This window comes from Antedon bifida, chromosome 3 (assembly GCF_963402885.1).
Source record: "Antedon bifida chromosome 3, ecAntBifi1.1, whole genome shotgun sequence".
In the NCBI taxonomy this organism is placed as follows: Eukaryota; Metazoa; Echinodermata; class Crinoidea; order Comatulida; family Antedonidae; genus Antedon; species Antedon bifida.
The window spans coordinates 26,208,827-26,234,568 of record NC_136228.1 but is presented as its reverse complement, the minus strand read 5'-3'; the positions used below and the strand labels follow the sequence as shown (position 1 = coordinate 26,234,568).

At 34.1% G+C, this 25,742-nt stretch overlaps 1 protein-coding gene across 3 annotated transcripts in view; it reads left to right on the top strand.

Moving 5' to 3' along the window:
- Nucleotides 1-25,742, top strand: part of LOC144836870 (anaphase-promoting complex subunit 5-like) — a 42,712-nt gene that overhangs the window by 2,727 nt on the left and 14,243 nt on the right. For 2 of the 3 annotated variants that reach the window (XM_078691778.1, XM_078691780.1), the window contains exons 2-17: nucleotides 264-343; nucleotides 465-580; nucleotides 1,251-1,458; nucleotides 1,712-1,877; nucleotides 2,405-2,589; nucleotides 3,405-3,486; nucleotides 4,957-5,049; nucleotides 5,455-5,522; nucleotides 5,608-5,721; nucleotides 7,947-8,157; nucleotides 11,387-11,508; nucleotides 11,855-11,971; nucleotides 12,213-12,360; nucleotides 12,656-12,725; nucleotides 14,678-14,770; nucleotides 15,150-15,244. In XM_078691778.1, coding sequence (XP_078547904.1) covers nucleotides 264-343; nucleotides 465-580; nucleotides 1,251-1,458; nucleotides 1,712-1,877; nucleotides 2,405-2,589; nucleotides 3,405-3,486; nucleotides 4,957-5,049; nucleotides 5,455-5,522; nucleotides 5,608-5,721; nucleotides 7,947-8,157; nucleotides 11,387-11,508; nucleotides 11,855-11,971; nucleotides 12,213-12,360; nucleotides 12,656-12,725; nucleotides 14,678-14,770; nucleotides 15,150-15,244 — 1,968 coding nt within the window. Of the gene's footprint in view, nucleotides 1-263; nucleotides 344-464; nucleotides 581-1,092; nucleotides 1,202-1,250; nucleotides 1,459-1,711; nucleotides 1,878-2,404; nucleotides 2,590-3,404; nucleotides 3,487-4,956; nucleotides 5,050-5,454; nucleotides 5,523-5,607; nucleotides 5,722-7,946; nucleotides 8,158-11,386; nucleotides 11,509-11,854; nucleotides 11,972-12,212; nucleotides 12,361-12,655; nucleotides 12,726-14,677; nucleotides 14,771-15,149; nucleotides 15,245-25,742 lie in introns of all 3 variants that reach the window. The other variant, XM_078691779.1, reaches the window with a different exon arrangement.

Sequence of the window (25,742 nt, the reverse complement as noted above, 5' to 3'; positions counted from 1 at the left end):
TAGTGCCGCTCCATACAAAATACCGAATGTTGATTTTATTCCGACCAAAATTAGACTCAAACTCGGACTAAATTAAAACAAATTCCAAGTACATGAAGTTATTTCATCCATTTCAGTGAATTTTTACGAAATTTCTATGCTCGTTTCATCATGATTTCATGATTCAACCTCTATTTTTGGCATTAAAATTTGTATTGAAATTAAATAGTAAACGTCTTTAATTCATAAAACCACCTACAGTAGTATAATAAATTATTTTTCAGAGTTCTGATGTAGATTTGGAAATATTTGTACCTAAAGTTCAGAGTATTCATGAAGACCTGGCAAATGCTTTATTTAAAAGGTAACTGCACAATGCACCCATTCAGGACAGTTTTTAGGGGTGGGGGTTTTTTTGTTTAACATGGTATTGGTAACATGTAAAATCAAATAAATATCCCCTTTTATATATTTTCTTCATTTAGTTGGGAGAAATTGGTAATTGAAGGTGTGTCATCAATGGCAGATGTGTTTGTATCTGCTGGTAAACTACTTGAAGCCTCAGAAACTGAGCCAGTTGTACATCGTAACTGTATCATTGGTAAGTATTTCAACTACAGTTATCAGTCAAAGGTTTACAGTTTTGAAAAATGTAGGCTTGATATATTTTTTTTCTTATACACGAAAAAACTTTTAGTTTTAACTAAACAAATAATTATCACAAGATATCACATAATTGGTTGTCAAAGATCATCAACTTTTTTTTTTCTGTATTATTCTTCTTTCCACCCTATTTTTGTGCGTCGCGTTTCTCTAAAACGTGTAAACATAACATTTCGTAACTTTGTCAACATATCGACATTTACGTGAAGTTGTGCACCTCCTATTTTTGGAAAATGTCAGAGTTGCGCAATGTGACTTGCGTGTGATTTATGAATTTCAATGATTGATCATAGACTAAAAACCAAAAGTCATTTTGTATTGACACTTGGTAAAAACATATCAAGAGTCAACTTTCTGTGGATTAAAAATGGCATGTTTCACACAAACACGCACATTTAAAATGTTTAAATGCGCAAAATTAATTTTTGATCAATTTTCTATACGTTTCAGAACATTTTGAGCATTTTTTTTGGCATGGTACTTTTTTGCATGGTTGCTCATTTGTAACAAGATTGAATTTACATAACATCCTCCAATCAAATGACAAGAATCTACTCAGGTGTGTTATGAATTATAATAATGTACTGTATCCACTCTACCAATTGCAGGGCTCTTCATAAGACGAATGATTTTAGCTTTTGATCAATTGTCTTTTGACACTGTGTGTAAACTATATAAAAACCTCAAGAAATACTGTATAAAAGGCAAACAGCTATTTATTGCTGAGCGAACATTAGCCAAGAGTTTAGATAACATGGATTTAGATGACAGCTGCCTGACCAAAGAAGACCTAGAAACTGCATGTGTCTCAAAAGAGTAAGATAGTAGTTGAGTTACTTTTATTTTATTGCAAGATGGCCATACTGATAATACAAGTAGTAAATGTTTATGAGTTGGATGGTAGAAAATATCATTTCATGAGTTGAAAGATTAACTGCATGTAGTAGTAATATCAATTTTTAATTTGATAATTTAGCATAAATCCTATTACTGTACCAATTATACCAGTTAAAGCTTAATTCTAATTCTTTTGTTATTACATTCTTTTTTTTATTACATTTATATCTAGCCATGATTTATCATTAAGTGGTATTTTCTCACATCGTCAAGCTGAGTTTTTTATGTCGGAGCAGGCAGCCCTCCTTCAGAATGAGGAATGCAAAGCAATGCCTCCAAATGAACTCCAAGAACACATTAGTGATCTTTCAAAAAACAATCCTGAATTACCAGCCACTGTAAGTGCTTCAAAGTAAAAAAGAAATCAAGAGAGCGTACAAGAGGCAAACAAATATTTAGCATTGTGATATTTTCTACATCTACCTAAATTCCAAGTTAAGCTGAATAGGTTTTTGATACCAGAGCTCAGCTTCTCAGCTTTAATCTTTCTCCAATAAATTTTACTTGCTTTTACATAAATACAAAATATAATAAATTGTTATATGGTATTTGTGTGTACTGTGAACTTATTAGGCCCATCTGCTATGTAGAACATATTAAAACATGCATGTTGCATCTGATAGTGCATGATCTAGGGAGCTGGGTCTAGAAACCTTGCCAGTGATTGTGTGAATATATAAATACTATAATGTTCCACACCCATCACAGGATTATCTCCGACTACCATCCCACAATCAAAATTAATGTGAATAAAATGATGACACAATTGAGGTTGTCCTGTGAACAGATTATGATTGGAACACTTTAATACTAATTCACTATTAGCAATATGCCTAATTAAATAATGAAAACAATTTCATTTCAGAGATTCTTGTCATTTTTAAACTACTTGAGAGTGAATGAGTATTGTGCTGCAGTACACAGTCTGTACAACTACTTTGATCGGATATCATCACCAAGCACTATGAGTGTCAGTAGTGAAGAGTTTAGCCAGAGTTATCGATATGCTGCTCTCAATTTAGCTAGCTTACACAGTAGATTTGGTCACAAGTAAGGCATCTACATCACTCACATGGTGTTCTTCCCCACCACTACATCAATCCCAATTTAATATAAGTAGTCATGTTCTTACAGGTAATGTTTTGTTAGATCATGTCTCTCAGAATGAAGCAAATTTCAGCATAAACAAACCGTGCACAAAATATGAGTTATAGAAATGATGGTGCATATAAGAGTTTGTAACTTTTATACCTCTTTCACACCAAAAGCAAAACTCCGGAGTTGAAGCCCCTATGTTTTTTGGTGTGAAAGGTAAAATCAAACAACTCCTGAGTTCAAAACACCAGGGTTGAAGCTGAACGTTCTCTGGAGAGCGAACTGCGGGGACACACAAGTGTTTTGTTGTTAAAGGTATCAAACTCTGGAGTTGTTTGGGTTAAAAGGTTATCCTTGCATGATTATTCATTGATTTTAATAGAGAAAAACTTAAATGTTGATTAGCATAGTTGATTTTTTTTTTTTTTAAAAAGGGGTAATTTGATTAATTAGTAAAATTATTTGATTTCGATCGTCCATTGTCGCGATGTAAACAAACGGAATAGAGGGCGGTATTACGATTTTATTTTGAAAACTCTTGTGTTGCTAGGTTGGTGTGAATGGGGTATCTCCAGAGTTTCTCGATGTCATGAATGATCACAAACCCTGGGGTGTCTCTGGTGATCACTGCATAGATTTGGTATTACAGAACAGCATATTCCAAGATAGGTAGTTAACTCATAGAATCACTGTTCTCTATTATGAACATTTTTATTTTTAGTCAAAATTGCTTGAACCGCCATTAATTTAATTTCTGTTGTTTTTTTTAGAGAAGAAGCTCTTTTAACATTAAAGGAAGCTATAAGAATGGCACAAGAGGCGAATGACTCTGTATGTCTACAGCATGCTTTGGTAAGTTCAATCAACAAATTTGACTTTATTTTGATAAAATACTGCTACAAAATGCTTCTGGTCTCCTTTAATTATTCTTATATTCTTATACTAATAGTTAGGTAAATAAATAAACCCATGCCTAGCAACATTACTTTATTACTTTTTCTAAAGAATCACACTCCTCTCCCCCTTAAAAATTAATGATCAGGAAATCAAATCTATTTAAAGCTACAAATATCTAGGTGTGATTGTTGGTAATAAATTTAGCTGGGTAGAACACTGTAAAATTACTATAAAAAAAGGAAATACTCATTATTTAATTACTAATTTTTCTAAGAAGTAAAACATGTATTGTAAGTAAAGGTCGGGGTAGGGCCTCCTATTTAATAAGATTGAGAAGATGGCCTTCTAGCCTACTTACTAACTATCCTAGACCTATAATATGAAAAATACATTAAAAGTAATGTAATAATTACTGAACACTAAAAAATACGTATAGCTTTGGTGAATAATATTTGTCCACGTTCAATCTGTCGTGCAAATAGAGAGTGTACGGTGGAATGTTTGTTTATGTACATAAATCACTTACCAACTCTATTTTCAAACAAGATTAGATTTTTATAGTTAAAATCATTTGTTTTAAAACCTAAAATTCTACAAAATTACGGAGTTAATAAATATGAACTGTCATCGATTTGAACGTTCTTGATTACTGCCGAAATTGTAAAAATGAAACTTCGGAAAGGTAAGCATGAGGTGAAATAAATACGGGTTTGTTTTAAAATTAATTCATGCTCGCTACTTAGGCCTACTCCGCAAGAGAACGATGGACAAAGCCTATTAGACACTACTCTTTCTTTTCTTAGGCCTGCTGGCTAGCTACTACTACTAGAGGCCTACACTTCAAAAACAAATCAACAATCCCTTCCCACGTGTGCACCAAACATGTGTGTTTGGCCTTTCACGCATCAGTGCACCTCATTAGCATACTAATATCACGATGTTAAATTCTATGTGAACGCTCTTCCTGTTAACGTGATATTCAATATCACGTTACGAAAGCCAATAAAATCTTATGTGAACATGCCTAATATCCACATAGCTAATTCCTTTTGCATTGTAACTGTTACACATTGGGATGCACAAAAATACCATTGACAGTAACTTTATCCTGTAAGTTTCTTCAGACCGTATAGCACCTCCTAGCAAACTATGTTAATGTTTTTTTGCTTCCTTATATCAATACAAATCAATTTTTTGCTGTTGGCCGAAAAACAATTGTCAGTACAGGGGCCAAAAGGTCAATATGGTCAAAGTTAAGACTTTGCATAACTTGGTAACTACTGGGTGTATTGGAATATTTACAGCATCATTAGCCGGATTACCATCGTTTTTTAGTTGGTTACTTGAGGCTCGGGCAACAATCAGCCCATCAAACCTTTTGTGGCTTTTCAAATTTCAAAAATATTTTTCATTTACATTTGTTAGGGTTGGTTATATAGATTAGAAGGAACTGATGGTCCTAACTCAACATTGTTGCTGGAAAGAGCTGTCACCAAATCTGAAGAACTTAACTTACCAGTAGGGTTTTTTTTTTCTTACTGTTAATTTTGATTCTGTCTGAAAATTTCAGTAATAACAATTGACAAAGTAACAACAGATATCTTGCTTAAGTAAAAAATAGTTGTTTGTGACTCTTTGAACCTTATGGTTCTGATGAAAACTGTGACCTGTAGACAATGAAATTTAATAATTTGTTGTGGATTGTGACTTTACCCTTCCCTTCAAAGTTAAACTACAACTCATGGATCATTTTGAAAGTTTTAAAATAAAAAACTGTAGGCTGTTCACAAACAAACCCACAGACAAACATACAGGGGCAAAAACAAAACCTCCTAGCCGGAAGTAATAATTATAGAAATGGCTATGTTATCTTTCACAAATTTTCAGTCTGAGATATGATTTTGGATACATTATTTTTTACAGTATCTAACCTCACTTGGAGTCATCAATTTTGCTCAACATAAAGCACTACATAAATTGCCACCAGCAAAGTAAGTAATGCGTGAGTAATCCTTATATACCGTATTACTTTGTTCCCTTTGCAAATCATGAACTGATTGACTTGTTATTCAACAGAGTAATGGAATATCTTTCAAGAAGCAATGCCATTAACTGCCATCACAATCAGCCTCAACTTATGTCAGTCAGCCTAGCCCAGCAAGCTTCACTTTGGTCCCTATATGGGTATAGGTAAGAAACGTGCCATAGTGGACAGTTGATAAGTTGTTTTTTTGGTCATATACAAATATAGAGAATACTAATAACGTAGCACACATCTATTTTGAAATATAATGTTTATTTTCTTTTATTTATTTATTTTTTTTTTTTTACTTTATTGCCAATTTATTTAACAAAAACGGAATAAACATAAACAATCATCATTGACAAAAGGTGATAAGATTTAGTTAAAAGAAACTAATTAAAGCTTAACACCAACTTACATAAGAAATAGTATAATTTTGAAATAAAGACAAATTTTTAAAAAAATGCAAAGCTTTAAATAACGATAACCATAAATAAATAGCAAATAATAATAATTAATAGTAATAAATGTGATAAACTGAAACTCCTAATATACCGTAATTAATAAACAGTACTTTAGATATATTTATTAAATAAATATGTTTTAACAATTTCAATTCATGTTTTCTACATGGGATATCTCTGGTTAAAGTTCGTTCCATAATTTGGCCCCATGAAATTAAATTCTATCTAGGGCTAAATTAGTACGAGGTTTTGGGTAAGGCAAAATTAACAGTTTTATTTAATCTGGTATTATATGAATGACCAATAGTTTGAAAGTAATCAGTAATAGAATGTGGTGATCAGTTGTGATAAATATTATAAACAAATTTAAGAACATATAATTCATGTAATTTATAAATATCAAGAATTTTAAGTTTATAGAAGAATGGCGGTGTATGGTCTCTGAAATGAGATCTAACAATCAGTTTTTGAGAAGGAAAAATAAGTTCTAAATATGACACACATGAGCCTCCCCAAACCTCAATTCCATACGGTAAAATAGGAAAAATAAATGAGTTATAAAGTGTAACTAAAGTATCTTTAGGAACAAAATGCCTTGATTTAAACAGAAATTCAGCCTTTTTTCTAACTTTTTAACAAACATCATCAATGTGGAGTTTCCAAAATAAGTGTTTGTCTTAACTTAATTCACACAAATTTAATAAATGAACTTTCTTTAATTAAAACATTGTTAATAGTTAAATAACCTTCCTTGAGTTAAAACGAAAGTACGAACCAACTTTATATACCATCGAGTAAACATTCTAGAAGTAACGCACGATTTACTAAATCGTTGTCATTATTCATAATGATAACAAGTTAAACGCAATATCGACAAAATATCTGCATGCATACCGTAATTTATTGTCCAGTACGATTTAAGAATATCACAATAAAGAAAACTAATAATACATACAAAATTGCTACAATAAGTTATTAACAAGTTCATTATCAGAAATTAAGAGTTAGTACATCCACATGAATTGCCGTGAAGTTGAGTAGGAAGAACAAAAAAACCCTGCCTACGTTGTTGGTGGTCTAGCTCTTACTCACATTGTTAGCATACACACGCTTAAGTTTTCCATCGCTACCTTTTATCAGTATATATGTAGGTACAGCCCATGGTATTACTTCAAATTGTCCTTCTTTCCTTAATTTGACTAGTTCCATTTTAAGCTTTGCTCTATGCTCTTTAACTTAACATCGTCAGTAATGAACAACAAGTTACTGTGGTATGCGTTACCCTTCAACACCTTCGGTGCTAACCGTAAAATCAACTCCCTGTCAGTGTAACATAGAAGTTTAGCAGCTGCTACTCCCCTCATAGGGCTCCGATGCGCTCTTTCTCTTTCTATAGTGGTATCAAAAAAACTATTGTCGTGCAATCCGATACAGTTTCTAGTCCTTCTTTCACGCCCCATACAACGTTGTTTTGTCTAGACCTATTTTCTAGATCGTCTAGTCTCCTCTCTAATCTCATTACCGTTATGTTCTTAACGCATAGATCTATCTGCCTTTACGTTTCTTCTAAATCATTAATTATAGCATTTAATCCTACATCAAGTTGATTAGTTGTTTTTTTAATTTCACTTTGTTCCTTTTCAAACTTGATTTGTTTCTCTTCAAAAGCCGACAGTCTGGTAACGGCTTTCAATAACTCTTCTATGTCTATCATCCATTCCAGTTATATTATGGCCGGTTTCTTCTAAATCTTTAATTCTCTGTGATTTTCTTTCAGGTTTTTTCTCCTTTTTATAGCTCATTTTCACAATGTCTGCCACAAAGGCTCAATGTATAGCTACTGTACACCTGAATAAAAATACCTAATGTTTTACTAAAATACAAGATTGCTATAAAAAATCATCAAAATATCTCTCTTATTTCTCTAGTACATTATGTTCCTTGCATACTCAACTTCTCTTGGGCACCAACAACTACTCATCTCAATCAGTGAGTACCTTCAACCTGGACAGTGAAGCAGTTTGTGTGTCCCTATGCCACCAGGCTATCCTACATCTTCATGATGGACTCCATGCAGCTGCTTTACATATACTCAAGTTTGCAGAGTCTAAATTTTCAGAATCTTCACAATATTCTAAGGTAAAATTCTGAAAACACATATTTACCTATCAAATTATTTAGTCAAATTCACATTTATTCAGCAATATAAATATTTACATTGTTACAGGGATCTCACAGAGACAAGTAATTGTCTGTAGTCGTAAGACCCTTTGGAAAAAAAATATAATCACAAAGAAAAATTATGAAATAAGGTTTTAAAGGTACAAAAAAATAAGTAAAAGTATACATACATATAAAACAAATAAACTAATACATTATATGTATGAACACGCACACACACCACGCATAATATATGCATTTATGTTTATATGTGGGTGAAGCTTATTAAGTACTGTAATTCGATATAATGTCTCTTTTAACATATTTTTTTAGTATTTTATAATTTTTTTTTAATATCTAAGTCATTTCTACAGAGTTCGTTCCATAGTTTCGGTCCATGTATACTAATAAAGTGTTGACCAGACATTAACCTAGAGCATGGTTGTTCTCTGTTAATATCTTTTATTTTAAGTATATTCAATATAGTAATGCTATAGTGATGATGTTTTATGTCATGTAATTTATTAGATATTCAATGGTAATTTGCCCATACAATCAGATTTGAAATTGATTCTTTCTGATGATACGGTTTTTATTATTGCAGGATATATTATGTTTGTTGTTTTTTCATATTGGTAACTGTATAATGATTTTGCATATCCAACTCTAGAACATCCAACATACAATTTAATTAGTGCCCTGTTAAATATGGCTGGTGTGAAATCTTTGTCAGCGTCATCTGTTAATTAGGTGGGTAAAGGATAAAGAACACTTGAACCTGAAAGGGCACCGGTACAAAGCATAATAGCAAAGAGATGTTTCATCTCTCATTCCGAGTACATGGATGATCAGTGTAAACTCTACCAAAGAACGTCTGAATATTTTATTCTTTGGTAAACCGTTTTCCAGATGTAAGTTGGATAACAGGAGGGTATCGTTCATGTATTCCAGTTGCATTTCTGTAAATGTAGTGGCCAATCTGGTAGTTGTGTATTCCATCATGCTGGTTATGTAGACCAAAAACAGCCTGGTCACATCCATTGTGTATATGCATATGTATTTGATTGTTTTGCAATATTCAATATTGATATCACTCAACTTCAATTGTATTAGATTTAACAGTCATCGTTTCAACATTCAACTGACCATGATATATTGCAATCAGAAGTCCAACATCCAGCACACTATGCCACATGCTCTCAGTCAAAACACTCAACGTGATATTCCCAGACAAGAACGCACCAAATCTGTCTGTCTTAATTGATTATAGATCCAGTTGCAGTGGTTAAAGCAAGTTGTTTTTAAAAACAAATACAAAAGATACAACAATAACACTTTTTTCACTTTTGATATACTGAGGCCTAATGATATACTGATGTTTATTTTGTTTTATGCTCGTTAATTTCTTAGGCAAGTTATTTAATAATTACAAGCCATCTTCATCTCTTTTAGCTTTGTTTCCAACAGTGACATTTTTTTCAAGGCATCTTTATATTGCTGTTGAAGTGCTGCATCTTCTTTTATGTTTAATGTGCTGAATATGTAGAGTTTGTGCAAGCCATAGTCTGAATATAGCTTGTTGTCTATTGTCAGTGGTTGCATCTAACTTTTGGTTTAGAGTAATTATAATGATTTTGTGAAGACATCCTAAAGGGATAAAAAATTAAAAGATGAAATATTATAGCAATACAGCGCTGCGAATAAAACGACTAAAAGGTTCAAGTCATAAAATGATCGGCCTGCTGTTTGGCCTCCACATTTCCAGTACACGAATACTATACACCCAGTCCGCTAAGAATAGGCTCCATGATTATAAAAATGTTTGCGAACCCATGATAGGGCTGCTTGGAAAGGATCGTGTAATTCTCTTTTTTTTCCCCCTCTTCTTTGACATTGGTCCTGGAAGCTTACCATCCTCCGAGAATGTACAGTATAGGGCTTATTGTACAATGGTCTGGTGCACAAACATGCTGTTTGTGTCAATCATCTTCATCTATCCATCCAGCCCTGCTTACTCTCCCCGGGTTGGGAAGATTAGGGATACAAGTCCATGAGTGTAGACTGTATGTACCCTGTACAACAGCCACAGGATAGAATTTACCTCTGTTCCACATACTGTATGAGTCCACAGAGGCCAACTGATTTACTGCCTGAGGAAGGCCCTATTTCGTCTGGGTCAAAGATTTAAGGCGGAAGGGGGAAATCTCACAGGTCACTCTCGCATCCCTGGGGCAGATCCAGGATTTTTAAATAGGGTGGGGGGGAAGGTGCAGACACTATAAGTATTGAGCTACAGGCCCAAAGTGCATGTACTTTGGTTGTAGATGGAATGATGTGGGTATTCGCGTCCACCAATCAAATAGCCAGAATAAAAAATCATTCAATTGTGAGAGCGCTAAGCTGTCCGATCGCGATATTTATTTTCGTACATAAGTTGGAGACCCTCATAAAACGTCACAAAATAAACATGAATATTCATTAGTCATATCCATAAGGTGTGACGTACATACAAAAATCGCTGCCCGATCATTCATAAAAACGCGGTTTTGTAGTCTCACGGAATATTCACAAAATGAAAATAAATGGACATTCTTTATGGTGCTAATAAAGGTATATCCAGAAAATTGTAAGCACTTTAGAACATTTCTCAGACATTATACTGTACTTGGAACTATATCTTGGCGAAAGAAGACAATACCGGCTGCGGGCGTTTGAAGTGTTCGCGCTAGTTGGTTGGATGTAGATTTTAATGGACATTTTAAAAAATTGATCTGATAGAATGATAGAAGCAAGTTTTGAGTTAGTTATTCCTTATTTTTTATAGAAATTGCTGTATGTGAATACGTAAACGTGTCATGTGTCAGTTATTTTTACATTTTACAAAAGTCTGTGCCTGCATCCCATTTAAACAAATTCATAATCCCGGCAAGGTTCAGAATGGGCTTCCGTTTGGCTGGTCCACTGCCCCATTGGTCTTCATTTAGGTAGTCAAGGCCCTGGGGGTAGTATGCCGCTCGATGGGGGTAAGAATTTTCGGTTTTGAGACAGAACGTCATAGTTGTCTATGTTAATAAAAGGAATGTTTAATAGTCGGCCTCTTGTGCGATCTTGGCTTCCGTGGTAGGATATTGGTCTTGGAGGCCCTTTCCTGAACACTCAACAATTCTTCATTATTTATTCTCACTTTTTTCTGTTCTGATTTTGTCAGTTATGGATGCTTTGCCGTTTACAAGTACATTTTGAGATGGCCATGAACAAATGTGAGATTGATGAAGCTGAAAAAATTATTATCAGTATGGCATCTCTCAGCCCATCAGAAGCAATGTTCAGGTAAATATGCACAGTCGGACATGGCGGTTGCAAGTCTTGCAACCGCTGTGTCTAAAATTAAATCATTTTGTTGCCGGGGCCTCCTTCTCCATATAATCTCAAAAGATGCCAGTTTGGTATCCCTAGAGTTAAAACCAAGTGTATTTTAAATCAACAATTGATAGTATTTCAATCATTGTTTGTGATGTGCATATAAACTAATATGATTTTGATATTTTTATTTTTTGTATCTATGAATGGTTTTATATATTTTTATAGGTTATTGAATGAATAAAGTTTTATTCGTATTTTCGTATATATACCAGATTTTTTAAATCTTTATATCAAACTCATTTTTTTTTTCAAGAAAAGTGAGCTTACTAACCAGGAAACGAGAAACAACAAATGCATTTAGTTTGATTTATGAAATAATTGAAAACTGCAAAACTGCCCGGGAAGACTTCTCGGCTGAAATACATTCCAAGTAAGTACAATATACAGTATTTTTATTATCATTTACTTATTATATAACATACCAGTGTAGTCAATATTTCATAGTGACAGGACTTGTCAAAAAGTAAAGGCAAATTATGTCAAAACTATCATTTTCATATTTTGGGTCAATTTCACAATAGTACATTTTTGTAAAAACTTTCTTTTAAAGAGAAACCAATAAACTTGGAAAAAATGTGTAAATGTAACCTGAATGTTATCTATTATTTTAGAACACTATTGTCACTTGCACAGCTATATTGTGCTAGCCATGAGTACACATCTGCATTACCTCACCTACTAGAATGCATTGCTCTTTGTCAAGACCATTTCTTTCACCACACTGAAATAATGGCCAAGACACAGCTAGCACAAGTACAGGTAATATATATTACTTGATCATGTCTGATATTATATGAAATTATCATCAAAGAGATTTCTTGATTCCAGGCACAATGTTATCATATTTTAATTTTTTTTACATTTTTTCAATAATATGAATACATGCTACAGGTAAAACAAAATCAAATTATTGGAAATTTACTACAAAAGGTTTACCATAATTGACTTATTTGGCACAAATAGGGTCAATATTATTTATGTGGATAACTGCTTTAAGAATTTATATTTATATATTGTTTTGTTTACATTATTTTTCTATTTTTTCCTGTTATAGCTTTGTCTAAAGATGCCACAACATTCGGTTCAACTACTTGATGAAAATGTTTCAATGGTCCTAGGACAGGGTGCGATACTGTATTTATGATATAATTAGCTTTATATTTAATTGGCATCATCATCACACCATTGTACATTACTTACTGACAACTTTTAATTTATATTATCTACACTGAAAACAAACTTTTTCACTAAAATTGAAAGGGGATTCCAGGTTTAAAATTGCTATTGAAATATATAAAATATAATTTGTTCGTTTCTTGAACGGTAGAAGTGCCACTTAATATAAGAGCCTGGTGAAGCAGAATGAGGCTGTGAAGTGTAACTGCAGCTACGCCAATTTGACACCGTGTTTCAGAGTAGAAAATTACTAAAATGGTAAATCTTTCGACAATTCATACTCACTAACTTTATAAAATACTTAAATTACACTTTTCTGATGTAGTTTTAGTCATCCTTTCCATTTATCAAGTCGAAACTTACATTAAAAAAAATACATCAAAAATTTGTAAAATGAGATACGTTTGCATTTTTCGTTGGCATTTCAAAAAGCCTTCAACATCAATTAAGCGTAACATGTACATACATGGGCGAGGTGATAAGACATGCCTTGCATCTTCATGTGATGAGCAGATACAGTATACAATATAACAAACTGGTCGGGTCGCGTATGCTTGTCTATAATCACAACATGCACAATGTATTTGATTTGAGGTCGACCATACTCGACCTACCGGAATGGTATAGATAATATAGCTCGAGTGAGAAAGTTTGAATATTTGTAAACATGAGTATTGTTTGCTAATTTAAACAGGTGTAGCCTATAATAAAATGCCTGGTAAGTATCAGTTTGCGTACTACTCTAGCTAGGCTTATTCAATTTTGAACTGGGCCGGATCGGCTAAATTCCCTACTTGATGCAATATCAGCTTTTTTGGATAGGACTACAGTATACAGCGATCGGAACCACACATGCACACGACCATCAGGCCTTGTTTTGCCTTAATATTTACAGCCAAATTTTTAGAGCATTAGGTTTATTTAAGAGTTGGGTTGATTTAATAAACATTATACAATTAATAATGAATGTTTTTGAGAAAATCATACAAACGATCTAAAGCTAATTTAAACATTGGCCTAAATTAGTATTTATATCTCTCCAAAAATTCCGTCACAAAACAAAAGTTCAATTGTTCAAATAAAAGGCTCTGTTGTATTTATGTTTAGAATCACAGTAATGTTCGTAAATTTTGTTTGTCCACGAAATTTTTTTTTTCCGTACGCTAAATAAAGTACTATTGAAGGACCATTCATTAGTGTGTACAATTGCACGCCATGTGCCCCACAATCGTCCAATCAAATGTCAGGAATTTATTTAGGTGTTATGTAATAAGTGTTAGATGATAGGATCAGGTTCAGTTTTGTGATTATGTCAATAAATATATATGTTACTGTTATTTATATGAATGATTGATAACAATGAACAGACACTTATATTAGGCCTAGCTTAGAAAATCTACAATATCAGGTGGTCGTTTGACAACAACGCAGGTGACGATGCGAATTTGTGAATCTGATGACGTGACCTTTTGAATATCTCATGAATATTAATGAGCTTCCCTAAGCTGCTGAAAAACAGACTTTAAATTCACCCTAAAATGTATAAAATTTCATTTTTTTTGTTATTTCTCGTTATTACTTCTTCATTCTGACATGTCTATATTGTTATAATATTTGTTATGCAGTAAATAAATGATATTTAAAAGCAATTTTAAACCCAGAATTCCCTTATGTATTATGTATACATTTTCAGAATAACAAATTTTCTTGGTCCTGCTGTTAAGTGTTATATTTCTCAATGTTCATTGTGAATACTGATCAAAAGAAACAAAATACAAATATAATACTGAGATATACAGAACTGAAATGGTCAGCATACTATATACACATAGTTTATTTTGTATCACATTTCTGTACATTTGTGGGTGTCACATAAATAGTGTTTGATTAATTCTGACAGGTTCCCTATCTGACAGAAGCAGTGCATTGTTTTTGTTGGCTAAGTGTATGGTTGCCAGTGTACCAAGTACAGATGTTGATGCAAGGAAAGCAGGTATTAATGGTACTTGTTATTAAGTATACGTTCTTGAAGTGTGGAGAAACCAATAAAAATATGAATCAGATTTGGTCTTATGCCCAGTTTAGGTGCAAAAGTGCAGTAATTAATTTTGTCTGAAGATCGATTCATTTGGCTAAATAAAAAATTTGGACTTTAAACATTTTGAAATGAAATGTTAGTGCTACCCCAGTCAACTATCGTTATGAGTTTAGCCAATCGACAAACCGAATCATTAGTTAATACAGAATGACTTTATAAGTAATTTTAAAAAGTTTCATTGGGTCGTAAATGTTCAAATAAGAAAGTTCAGACAGGCACAATGTGTCTTACTTTCTAAATTAACTTATTAGCAATTTCACATTATTTTGTTCAGCTCTTGGAACTTCTGTTGGGTTATTGAACTTGGCAGCTGATGGTTTTGTCAAGTTAGAAGCTGAATATAGAATGAAAGATATCATGTATTTACAGGTAAGATTGCATTTTGGTTATGATTGCAGTAGGTGTAGTGTATGGATTTTTAACTGGCAGTGTAGCTGAGCCTAACTTACTTACTCCCAAATTCCCCGAAATTTGCAGGTTTTTTCGATTTTTCTCAATTTTATTATTCAGACCCCTGCCTACCCGAAAATTGGTTATTTCCCCGAAAATCTTGACGATTTAGCCTAGAGATATTTCATCTAAAATAACTGAAATTAAACAACATTTTCCCAAAACAAACATGTTATTTCATAATTAACACTCCTGGCACTGTTTGTAATGACACCCAGTATTTATTAGGGCTTTGTTTCACGAATTAACAGCCATCCATCAACTGCCAAGCCAATCACACATGTGACATTGTATTGATGTTGTATTAATATAACATGCAACAATGTGTGTCAATAGAGAGTGTTCACCCATGAGGTGTAAAAGGACTTTACTAAGTTTAACAAGATGTTTTACATGCAAATGTCAGTGAAACACTTGTTTAGTAGAGAAAAAGTCTACTTTAATAACAAAATGATCGTAGGCCTAGGTGGCTCACTAAGGCGCAGGATTGGACATAGCAATAAATAGCAAACAAATAGCTGTATAATTGCTATACCTGATACAGCAATAATAGCAAATAATAGCAAACAAATAGCTGTGTAATTGCTATACCTAATACAGCAATAATAGCAAATAATAGCAAACAAATAGCTGTGTAATTGCTATACCTGATACAGCAATAATAGCAAATAATAGCAAACAAATAGCTGTGTAATTGCTATACCTGATACAGCAATAATAGCAAATAATAGCAAACAATATAGCTGTATAATTGCTATACCTGATACAGCAATAATAGCAAATAATAGCAAACAAATAGCTGTGTAATTGCTATACCTGATACAGCAATAATAGCAAATAATAGCAAACAATATAGCTGTGTAATTGCTATACCTGATACAGCAATAATAGCAAATAATAGCAAACAAATAGCTGTGTAATTGCTATACCTGATACAGCAATAATAGCAAATAACAGCAAACAAATAGCTGTGTAATTGCTATATATGATACAGCAATAATAGCAAATAATAGCAAACAAATAGCTGTATAATTGCTATACCTGATACAGCAATAATAGCAAATAATAGCAAACAAATAGCTGTGTAATTGCTATACCTGATACAGCAATAATAGCAAACAAATAGCTGTATAATTTCTATACCTGTGATACAGCAATAATAGTAAATAATAGCAAACAAATAGCTGTGTAATTGCTATACCTGATACAGCAATAATAGCAAATAATAGCAAACAAATAGCTGTGTAATTGCTATACCTGATACAGCAATAATAGCAAATAATAGCAAACAAATAGCTGTATAATTGCTATACCTGATACAGCAATAATAGCAAATAATAGCAAACAAATAGCTGTGTAATTGCTATACCTGATACAGCAATAATAGCAAACAAATAGCTGTGTAATTGCTATATATGATACAGCAATAATAGCAAACAAATAGCTGTATAATTGCTATACCTGATACAGCAATAATAGCAAATAATAGCAAACAAATAGCTGTGTAATTGCTATACCTGATACAGCAATAATAGCAAATAATAGCAAACAAATAGCTGTATAATTGCTATACCTGATACAGCAATAATAGCAAGTAATAGCAAACAAATAGCTGTGGAATTGCTATACCTGATACAGCAATAATAGCAAACAAATAGCTGTATAATTGCTATACCTGATACAGCAATAATAGCAAGTAATAGCAAACAAATAGCTGTGTATATGCTATACAAAACAGGCTGAAAATAGCCTAGGGCCGGATAGCTGTTCTATCACTATCCTACTGTGACACATTGGTCACTTAGCAATAATAGCAAATAATAGCAAACAAATAGCTGTATAATTGCTATACCTGATACAGCAACAATAGCAAATAATAGCAAACAAATAGCTGTGTAATTGCTATACCTCATACAGCAATAATAGCTGTATAATTGCTATACCTGATAGCTGTGTAATTGCTATACCTTATACAGCAATAATAGCAAATAATAGCAAACAAATAGCTGTATAATTGCTATACCTCATACAGCAATAATAGCAAATAATAGCAAACAAATAGCTGTGTAATTGCTATACCTGATACAGCAATAATAGCAAATAATAGCAAACAAATAGCTGTATAATTGCTATACCTGATACAGCAATAATAGCAAATAATAGCAAGTTGAAATAGCTTGCAGTTGCTATAATTGATATAGCCAGGCTGAAAATAGCCTTGGGATAGCTTTTGTATTATAAACAGCAAACAAATACCTGTGCAATTGCTTCACACCACCTATACAAAACCACTCTACAAAACAGGCTGCAAATAGCCTTGGGATAGCTGTTATATCACTATCCTACTGTGACACATTAGTCACTTGCCTGAAACCTCAGCTATAGCTGCTATAGTTGCTATATTTTAACTACTTGGCGGTTTACATCTTCAGTGATGTTTTTTTTTATGGGTATACACGTCAGGCGTTTCACATGAGGGTGGTTCAATCTTGGCGGTTTACATCTGGAGTGATGTTTTTTTTAAGGTTATACATGTCAGGCATTTTACATCTTGGAAGTTTACATCTGGAGTGATGTTTTTTTTTTAGGTTATACACGTCAGGCGTTTTACATGAGCGTGGTCAGATCTTGGCGGTTTACATCTTGAGTGATGGTTTTTTTTATGGGTATACATGTCAGGCGTTTCACATGAGGGTGATTCAATCTTGGCGGTTTACATCTGGAGTGATGTTTTTTTTTAAGGTTATACACGTCAGGCGTTTTACATCTTGTCGGTTTACATCTGGAGTGATGTTTTTAGGTTATACACGTCGGGCTTTTTACATGAGGGTGGTTAGATCTTGGCGGTTTACATCTGGAGTGATGTTTTTTTTTTAGGTTATACACGTCAGGCGTTTTACATGAGGGTGGTTAAATCTTGGCGGTTTACATCTGGAGTGATGTTTTTTTATAGGTTATACACGTCAGGCGTTTTACATGAGCGTGGTCAGATCTTGACGGTTTACATCTGGAGTGATGTTTTTTTTTATGGGTATACACGTCAGGCGTTTCACATGAGGGTGGTTAGATCTTGGCGGTTGGCATCTAGAGTGATGTTTTTTTTTAGGTTATACACGTCAGGCGTTTTACATGAGGGTGGTTAGATCTTGGCGGTTTACATCTGGAGTGATGTTTTTTTTATGGGTATACACGTCCGGCGTTTCACATGAGGGTGGTTAGATCTTGGCGGTTGGCATCTAGAGTGATGTTTTTTTTTAGGTTATACACGTCAGGCGTTTTACATGAGGGTGGTTAGATCTTGGCGGTTTACATCTGGAGTGATGTTTTTTTTATGGGTATACACGTCAGGCGTTTCACATGAGGGTGGTTAGATCTTAGCGGTTTATGTCAGGATTAATAGTTTTTTTTAAGGGTATACACATCAGGCGTTTTGCATGAGGGTGGTTAGATCTTGGCGGTTTACATCTGGAGTGATGTTTTTTTTAAGCTTATACACGTCAGGCGTTTTACATGAGGGTGGTTAGATCTTGGCGGTTTATGTCAGGATTAATGGGTTTTTTTAAGGGTATACACATCAGGCATTTTACATGAGGGTGGTGATATCTTGGCGGTTTACATCTGGAGTGATGTTTTTTTAAGGGTATACACGTCAGGCGTTTCACATGATGGTGGTTATATCTTGGCAGTTTACATATGGAGTGATGTTTTTTTATGGGTATACACGTCAGGCGTTTCACATGAGGGTGGTTAGATCTTAGCGGTTTATGTCAGGATTAATAGTTTTTTTTAAGGGTATACACATCAGGCGTTTTGCATGAGGGTGGTTAGATCTTGGCGGTTTACATCTGGAGTGATGTTTTTTTTAAGGTTATACACGTCAGGCGTTTTACATGAGGGTGGTTAGATCTTGGCGGTTTACATCTGGATTAATGGTTTTTTTTAAGGGTATACACGTCAGGCATTTTACATGAGGGTGGTGATATCTTGGCGGTTTACATCTCGAGTGATGTTTTTTTAAGGGTATACACGTCAGGCGTTTCACATGATGGTGGTTATATCTTGGCAGTTTACATATGGAGTGATGTTTTTTTAAGGGTATACACGTCAGGCAATTTACATGAGGGTGGTTATATCTTGGCAGTTTACATCTGGAGTGATGTTTTTTTTTTAGGTTATACACGTCAGGCGTTTTACATGAGCGTGGTCAGATCTTGGCGGTTTACATCTTGAGTGATGGTTTTTTTTATGGGTATACATGTCAGGCGTTTCACATGAGGGTGATTCAATCTTGGCGGTTTACATCTGGAGTGATGTTTTTTTTTAAGGTTATACACGTCAGGCGTTTTACATCTTGTCGGTTTACATCTGGAGTGATGTTTTTAGGTTATACACGTCGGGCTTTTTACATGAGGGTGGTTAGATCTTGGCGGTTTACATCTGGAGTGATGTTTTTTTTTTAGGTTATACACGTCAGGCGTTTTACATGAGGGTGGTTAAATCTTGGCGGTTTACATCTGGAGTGATGTTTTTTTATAGGTTATACACGTCAGGCGTTTTACATGAGCGTGGTCAGATCTTGACGGTTTACATCTGGAGTGATGTTTTTTTTTATGGGTATACACGTCAGGCGTTTCACATGAGGGTGGTTAGATCTTGGCGGTTGGCATCTAGAGTGATGTTTTTTTTTAGGTTATACACGTCAGGCGTTTTACATGAGGGTGGTTAGATCTTGGCGGTTTACATCTGGAGTGATGTTTTTTTTTATGGGTATACACGTCCGGCGATTCACATGAGGGTGGTTAGATCTTGGCGGTTGGCATCTAGAGTGATGTTTTTTTTTAGGTTATACACGTCAGGCGTTTTACATGAGGGTGGTTAGATCTTGGCGGTTTACATCTGGAGTGATGTTTTTTTTATGGGTATACACGTCAGGCGTTTCACATGAGGGTGGTTAGATCTTAGCGGTTTATGTCAGGATTAATAGTTTTTTTTAAGGGTATACACATCAGGCGTTTTGCATGAGGGTGGTTAGATCTTGGCGGTTTACATCTGGAGTGATGTTTTTTTTAAGCTTATACACGTCAGGCGTTTTACATGAGGGTGGTTAGATCTTGGCGGTTTATGTCAGGATTAATGGGTTTTTTTAAGGGTATACACATCAGGCATTTTACATGAGGGTGGTGATATCTTGGCGGTTTACATCTGGAGTGATGTTTTTTTAAGGGTATACACGTCAGGCGTTTCACATGATGGTGGTTATATCTTGGCAGTTTACATATGGAGTGATGTTTTTTTATGGGTATACACGTCAGGCATTTCACATGAGGGTGGTTAGATCTTAGCGGTTTATGTCAGGATTAATAGTTTTTTTTAAGGGTATACACATCAGGCATTTTGCATGAGGGTGGTTAGATCTTGGCGGTTTACATCTGGAGTGATGTTTTTTTTAAGGTTATACACGTCAGGCGTTTTACATGAGGGTGGTTAGATCTTGGCGGTTTACATCTGGAGTGATGTTTTTTTTATGGGTATACACGTCAGGCGTTTCACATGAGGGTGGTTAGATCTTGGCGGTTTATGTCAGGAGCGTTTTACATCTTGGCGGTTTACACTGGAGTGATGTTTTTTTTTTTAGATTATACACGTCAGGCGTTTTACAAGAGGGTGTTCAGATCTTGGCGGTTTACATCTGGAGTGATGTTTTTTTATGGGTATACACGTCAGGCGTTTCACATGAGGGTGGTTAGATCTTAGCGGTTTATGTCAGGATTAATAGTTTTTTTTAAGGGTATACACATCAGGCGTTTTGCATGAGGGTGGTTAGATCTTGGCGGTTTACATCTGGAGTGATGTTTTTTTTAAGGTTATACACGTCAGGCGTTTTACATGAGGGTGGTTAGATCTTGGCGGTTTATGTCAGGATTAATGGTTTTTTTTAAGGGTATACACGTCAGGCATTTTACATGAGGGTGGTTAGATCTTGGCGGTTTACATCTGGAGTGATGATTTTTTTAAGGTTATACACGTCAGGCGTTTTACATGAGGGTGGTTAGATCTTGGCGGTTTACATCTGGAGTGATGTTTTTTTTATGGGTATACACGTCAGGCGTTTCACATGAGGGTGGTTAGATCTTGGCGGTTTATGTCAGGAGCGGTTTACACTGGAGTGATGTTTTTTTTTTTAGATTATACACGTCAGGCGTTTTACAAGAGGGTGTTCAGATCTTGGCGGTTTACATCTGGAGTGATGTTTTTTTATGGGTATACACGTCAGGCGTTTCACATGAGGGTGGTTAGATCTTAGCGGTTTATGTCAGGATTAATAGTTTTTTTTAAGGGTATACACATCAGGCGTTTTGCATGAGGGTGGTTAGATCTTGGCGGTTTACATCTGGAGTGATGTTTTTTTTAAGGTTATACACGTCAGGCGTTTTACATGAGGGTGGTTAGATCTTGGCGGTTTATGTCAGGATTAATGGTTTTTTTTAAGGGTATACACGTCAGGCATTTTACATGAGGGTGGTGATATCTTGGCGGTTTACATCTCGAGTGATGTTTTTTTAAGGGTATACACGTCAGGCGTTTCACATGATGGTGGTTATATCTTGGCAGTTTACATATGGGGTGATGTTTTTTTATGGGTATACACGTCAGGCGTTTCACATGAGGGTGGTTAGATCTTGGCGGTTTATGTCAGGAGCGTTTTACATCTTGGCGGTTTACACTGGAGTGATGTTTTTTTTTTTAGATTATACACGTCAGGCGTTTTACAAGAGGGTGGTTAGATCTTAGCGGTTTATGTCAGGATTAATAGTTTTTTTTAAGGGTATACACATCAGGCGTTTTGCATGAGGGTGGTTAGATCTTGGCGGTTTACATCTGGAGTGATGTTTTTTTTAAGGTTATACACGTCAGGCGTTTTACATGAGGGTGGTTAGATCTTGGCGGTTTACATCTGGATTAATGGTTTTTTTTAAGGGTATACACGTCAGGCATTTTACATGAGGGTGGTGATATCTTGGCGGTTTACATCTCGAGTGATGTTTTTTTAAGGGTATACACGTCAGGCGTTTCACATGATGGTGGTTATATCTTGGCAGTTTACATATGGAGTGATGTTTTTTTAAGGGTATACACGTCAGGCAATTTACATGAGGGTGGTTATATCTTGGCAGTTTACATCTGGAGTGATGTTTTTTTAAGGGTATACACGTCAGGCGTTTCACATGAGGCGTTTCACATGAGGGTGGTTAAATCTTGGATTTAATTGTGTTTTGAAAGTTTAGTAAATATAAATTTATTCATTTAGTCTCCATACAGCAGTTAAGTGTCGTTTACAATGATGATACAAAAAAAACCCCTACAATGAACTGAAATTAACATTTGCAAAATTAACAAATGACATTATAAAGTTAAACATAAGAAATAAAAGAATGACAAGGCATTTAAAAATCAACTGATAGATACAGTAAAAAAAAAAATAAATAAATAAATAAAAAAAAATAAATAAATAAATACAATTAAGTACAAGCAAAAACAAACTACAACTTATCGTGATGGTTCATTCTCACTGATTGAATTATCAAGCTCTGAACGCAATTCAATTATTGCGAATGTCTCGTATTTGTTAGCAATGACGATGTGTTTAATTTGGTTCAGAAAACCTAAATCACAATGTACTACTTTGTCATTACATTATATCAATTACAGCCATACTTATTAACTGAACAATCAAACTGATAACTCCTATATACAGCTTGCAACAGACGGATGCTAGGTTATTGGCAATACTGTAATACAGTACTTAAAGCTGTTTGAGTTATAAAAACAACTACCATCAACATTATAGAAACATCTTCCAACCACATACTTATACACATTGCAATGAAATTAATTTTTTATATTTGTAAATCGGTGTTTTGGGATATATGCAACCCACAATTGCAATTAACATGTTGCATCAAATTTCTTTGGACAGAAACTTAAAGAATCTGAAGTATCAACTGAATCCCCCTTTCAAGAAATTTTGAACTGTCAACTAAACCTAACCGTCGAAATAATCTCAAGCATCAAATGAACCCAACCCTCTAAATAATCTCAACTATCATCTGAACCCCACCCTCTTAATAAACCAAACCCTTTAACCAACTGAACCTAACCATTTAAATAACCTCCACTGTGTCAACTACACCTAACCCTTTATTAGTATACACAGTGTATTCAATGTGTATTGTCCTAACCACCCTCATTTAAAACCCCTGGCATGTATCCTAAAAAAAAAATTACTCCACATGTATATTCAGATATTTTTGTAATGAGAATTATTGGATTTTTTCTCTATTATTGAGAGCAAGGAACAAGTGTATTTGTCCTTAATAATTAGTTATCCGCTTGGTAGAGCGGATAACTCCTTGTTATTGTATGGGATCAATATTTTTGGTTATCCGCAACTTATAAAGTTGCGGATAACCCTTGTGATAGTAAATATCTTTTTTTTTTTTCATCTTTATTCTTCTTTCTTTCCCGGATTTTTGTTGCAGCTATATCTCAAATTTTTGTAGACATAACTTTGTATAACTTTGTCATAAGATTGACCTGTAGCTGTAGATGTGCAGGAAACTTCGTTATATGACGTTAGAGTCGCGCAGCGTAAGTTACGCGCGATTTTACGAATTTCAATGATTGATCATAGATTATAAACCAAAAGTCATTTTTTATTGACACTTGGAAAAAAGTCATATTACGGGCGAACTTTCTATGGATTAAAAATGGCATGTTTCACAAGAAGTTACGCACGCACGCGCATTTAAAATTTCAAAATGCGCAAAATTAATTTCTAATCAACTTTCTACGCTGATCATGACATTTTGAGCATGTCAAAAATTCCCACGCGCGCGAAAAAAATTACGCGTAAGGTGCGCACGGAGCATGAAAATCATGTGTTTTTCACTTGAATTATGATTTTACAGTCTTTCCTAGTCATTTAAAAAAAGAAATTTGTATTAATGTAATTATTTAGATAATTAGCTTCTAAAATAGTTATGTTTATATGTCAATTTGATGACGTCATCGTGTTAATTATTTGATTTAAAAGATGGGTCTCGTAATTTCGTCTATGCTACACTGTATATAACATATACAGTGTATTCTGTAAATACTGTAATATGCTGTATGGTACAACATAGGTACAATTCAGCACTGTAAACATATTTATTTCATGTCATATGATGGCATAATAATTGTCGGCGTTCATATAATATAAACGTAGTGCATGTTGCGTTTGCGCGGATAACTCGAACTCGTCAAAGTGACGAGTTCAAATCTAGTTTTTCTGTATTATTAGTTATCCGCATTGAGCGGATAACTCCTTGTAACTGTCCTGTTTCATCATCTTTTTTTTTCTGTATTCTTCTTTCTTTCTGTCATTTTTGTGTCTCGCGTAACTCAAAAACATGTAAACATAACATTTCATAACTGTGTCAACATGTGGGCATTTACGTGAAATTGTGCACCTCCTATTTTGAATGACGTCAGAGTTGCGCAACATGACTTACGCGCGTTTTTACGAATTTCGCATATTTAACATAGATTGAAAACCATACAACAATTTAATATGAAACTTGACAAAAGTTAAAGTTATATCTTGCGCTAACTGACTATGGGGAAAAAATGGCATGTTTCACACGAAGTTACGCGCGCACGCGCGTTTAAAATTTCAAAATGCAAAAAAATCAATTTCTAATCAACTTTCTACGCATTTCATGTAATTTTAAGCATGTAAAAAATTCCCACGCGCGCGCATTTTTTTACGCGCATGGTGCGAACATAGCGTTGAAAAATTTTTTTGTGTGATTTATGTTTTTTCAGCCTTTTCTAGTAATTTTACCAACTTTTAAACAATTTCGACTTAAAATTACGTCATACGGGCACGTTGAATTGGATAATTTACGTGCAGTTTTAATTAAAAAGTTAAAAAATTTGTCAAAATTCGTCAAAATTATCCTTTTTTTTAAACAGTCATAGATTCTAAACAACGAGGTGAACTTTTTTTAAATTACATATTCTGGAAGTTGATGAGTTGTAGATATCGGATCATGAATCAATATGGCTAACCGGACATTGTGACGTCATCGTATGGCCACACGAATGAAAAATATAGGATTTTTGTCTCTTTCGTTATTGCTCATCATATTCAATGGAGCGCATCACGCCTATCTGTATTCTTTTTTCTCCGAGATTTTAATATTGTCTAGGTCAATCAACTATCTTACGCATGAGTTAAAAATATTTTAATTTTTATGACGTCATCATGCCTAAAAATTATAATTAACAGGGTTATTAATTTCATCTTTACAGTAAATTTTAATCTGTTATAGCTCGTAAGAATAAAAAGTGATAATTATTATTAAAACGTTTT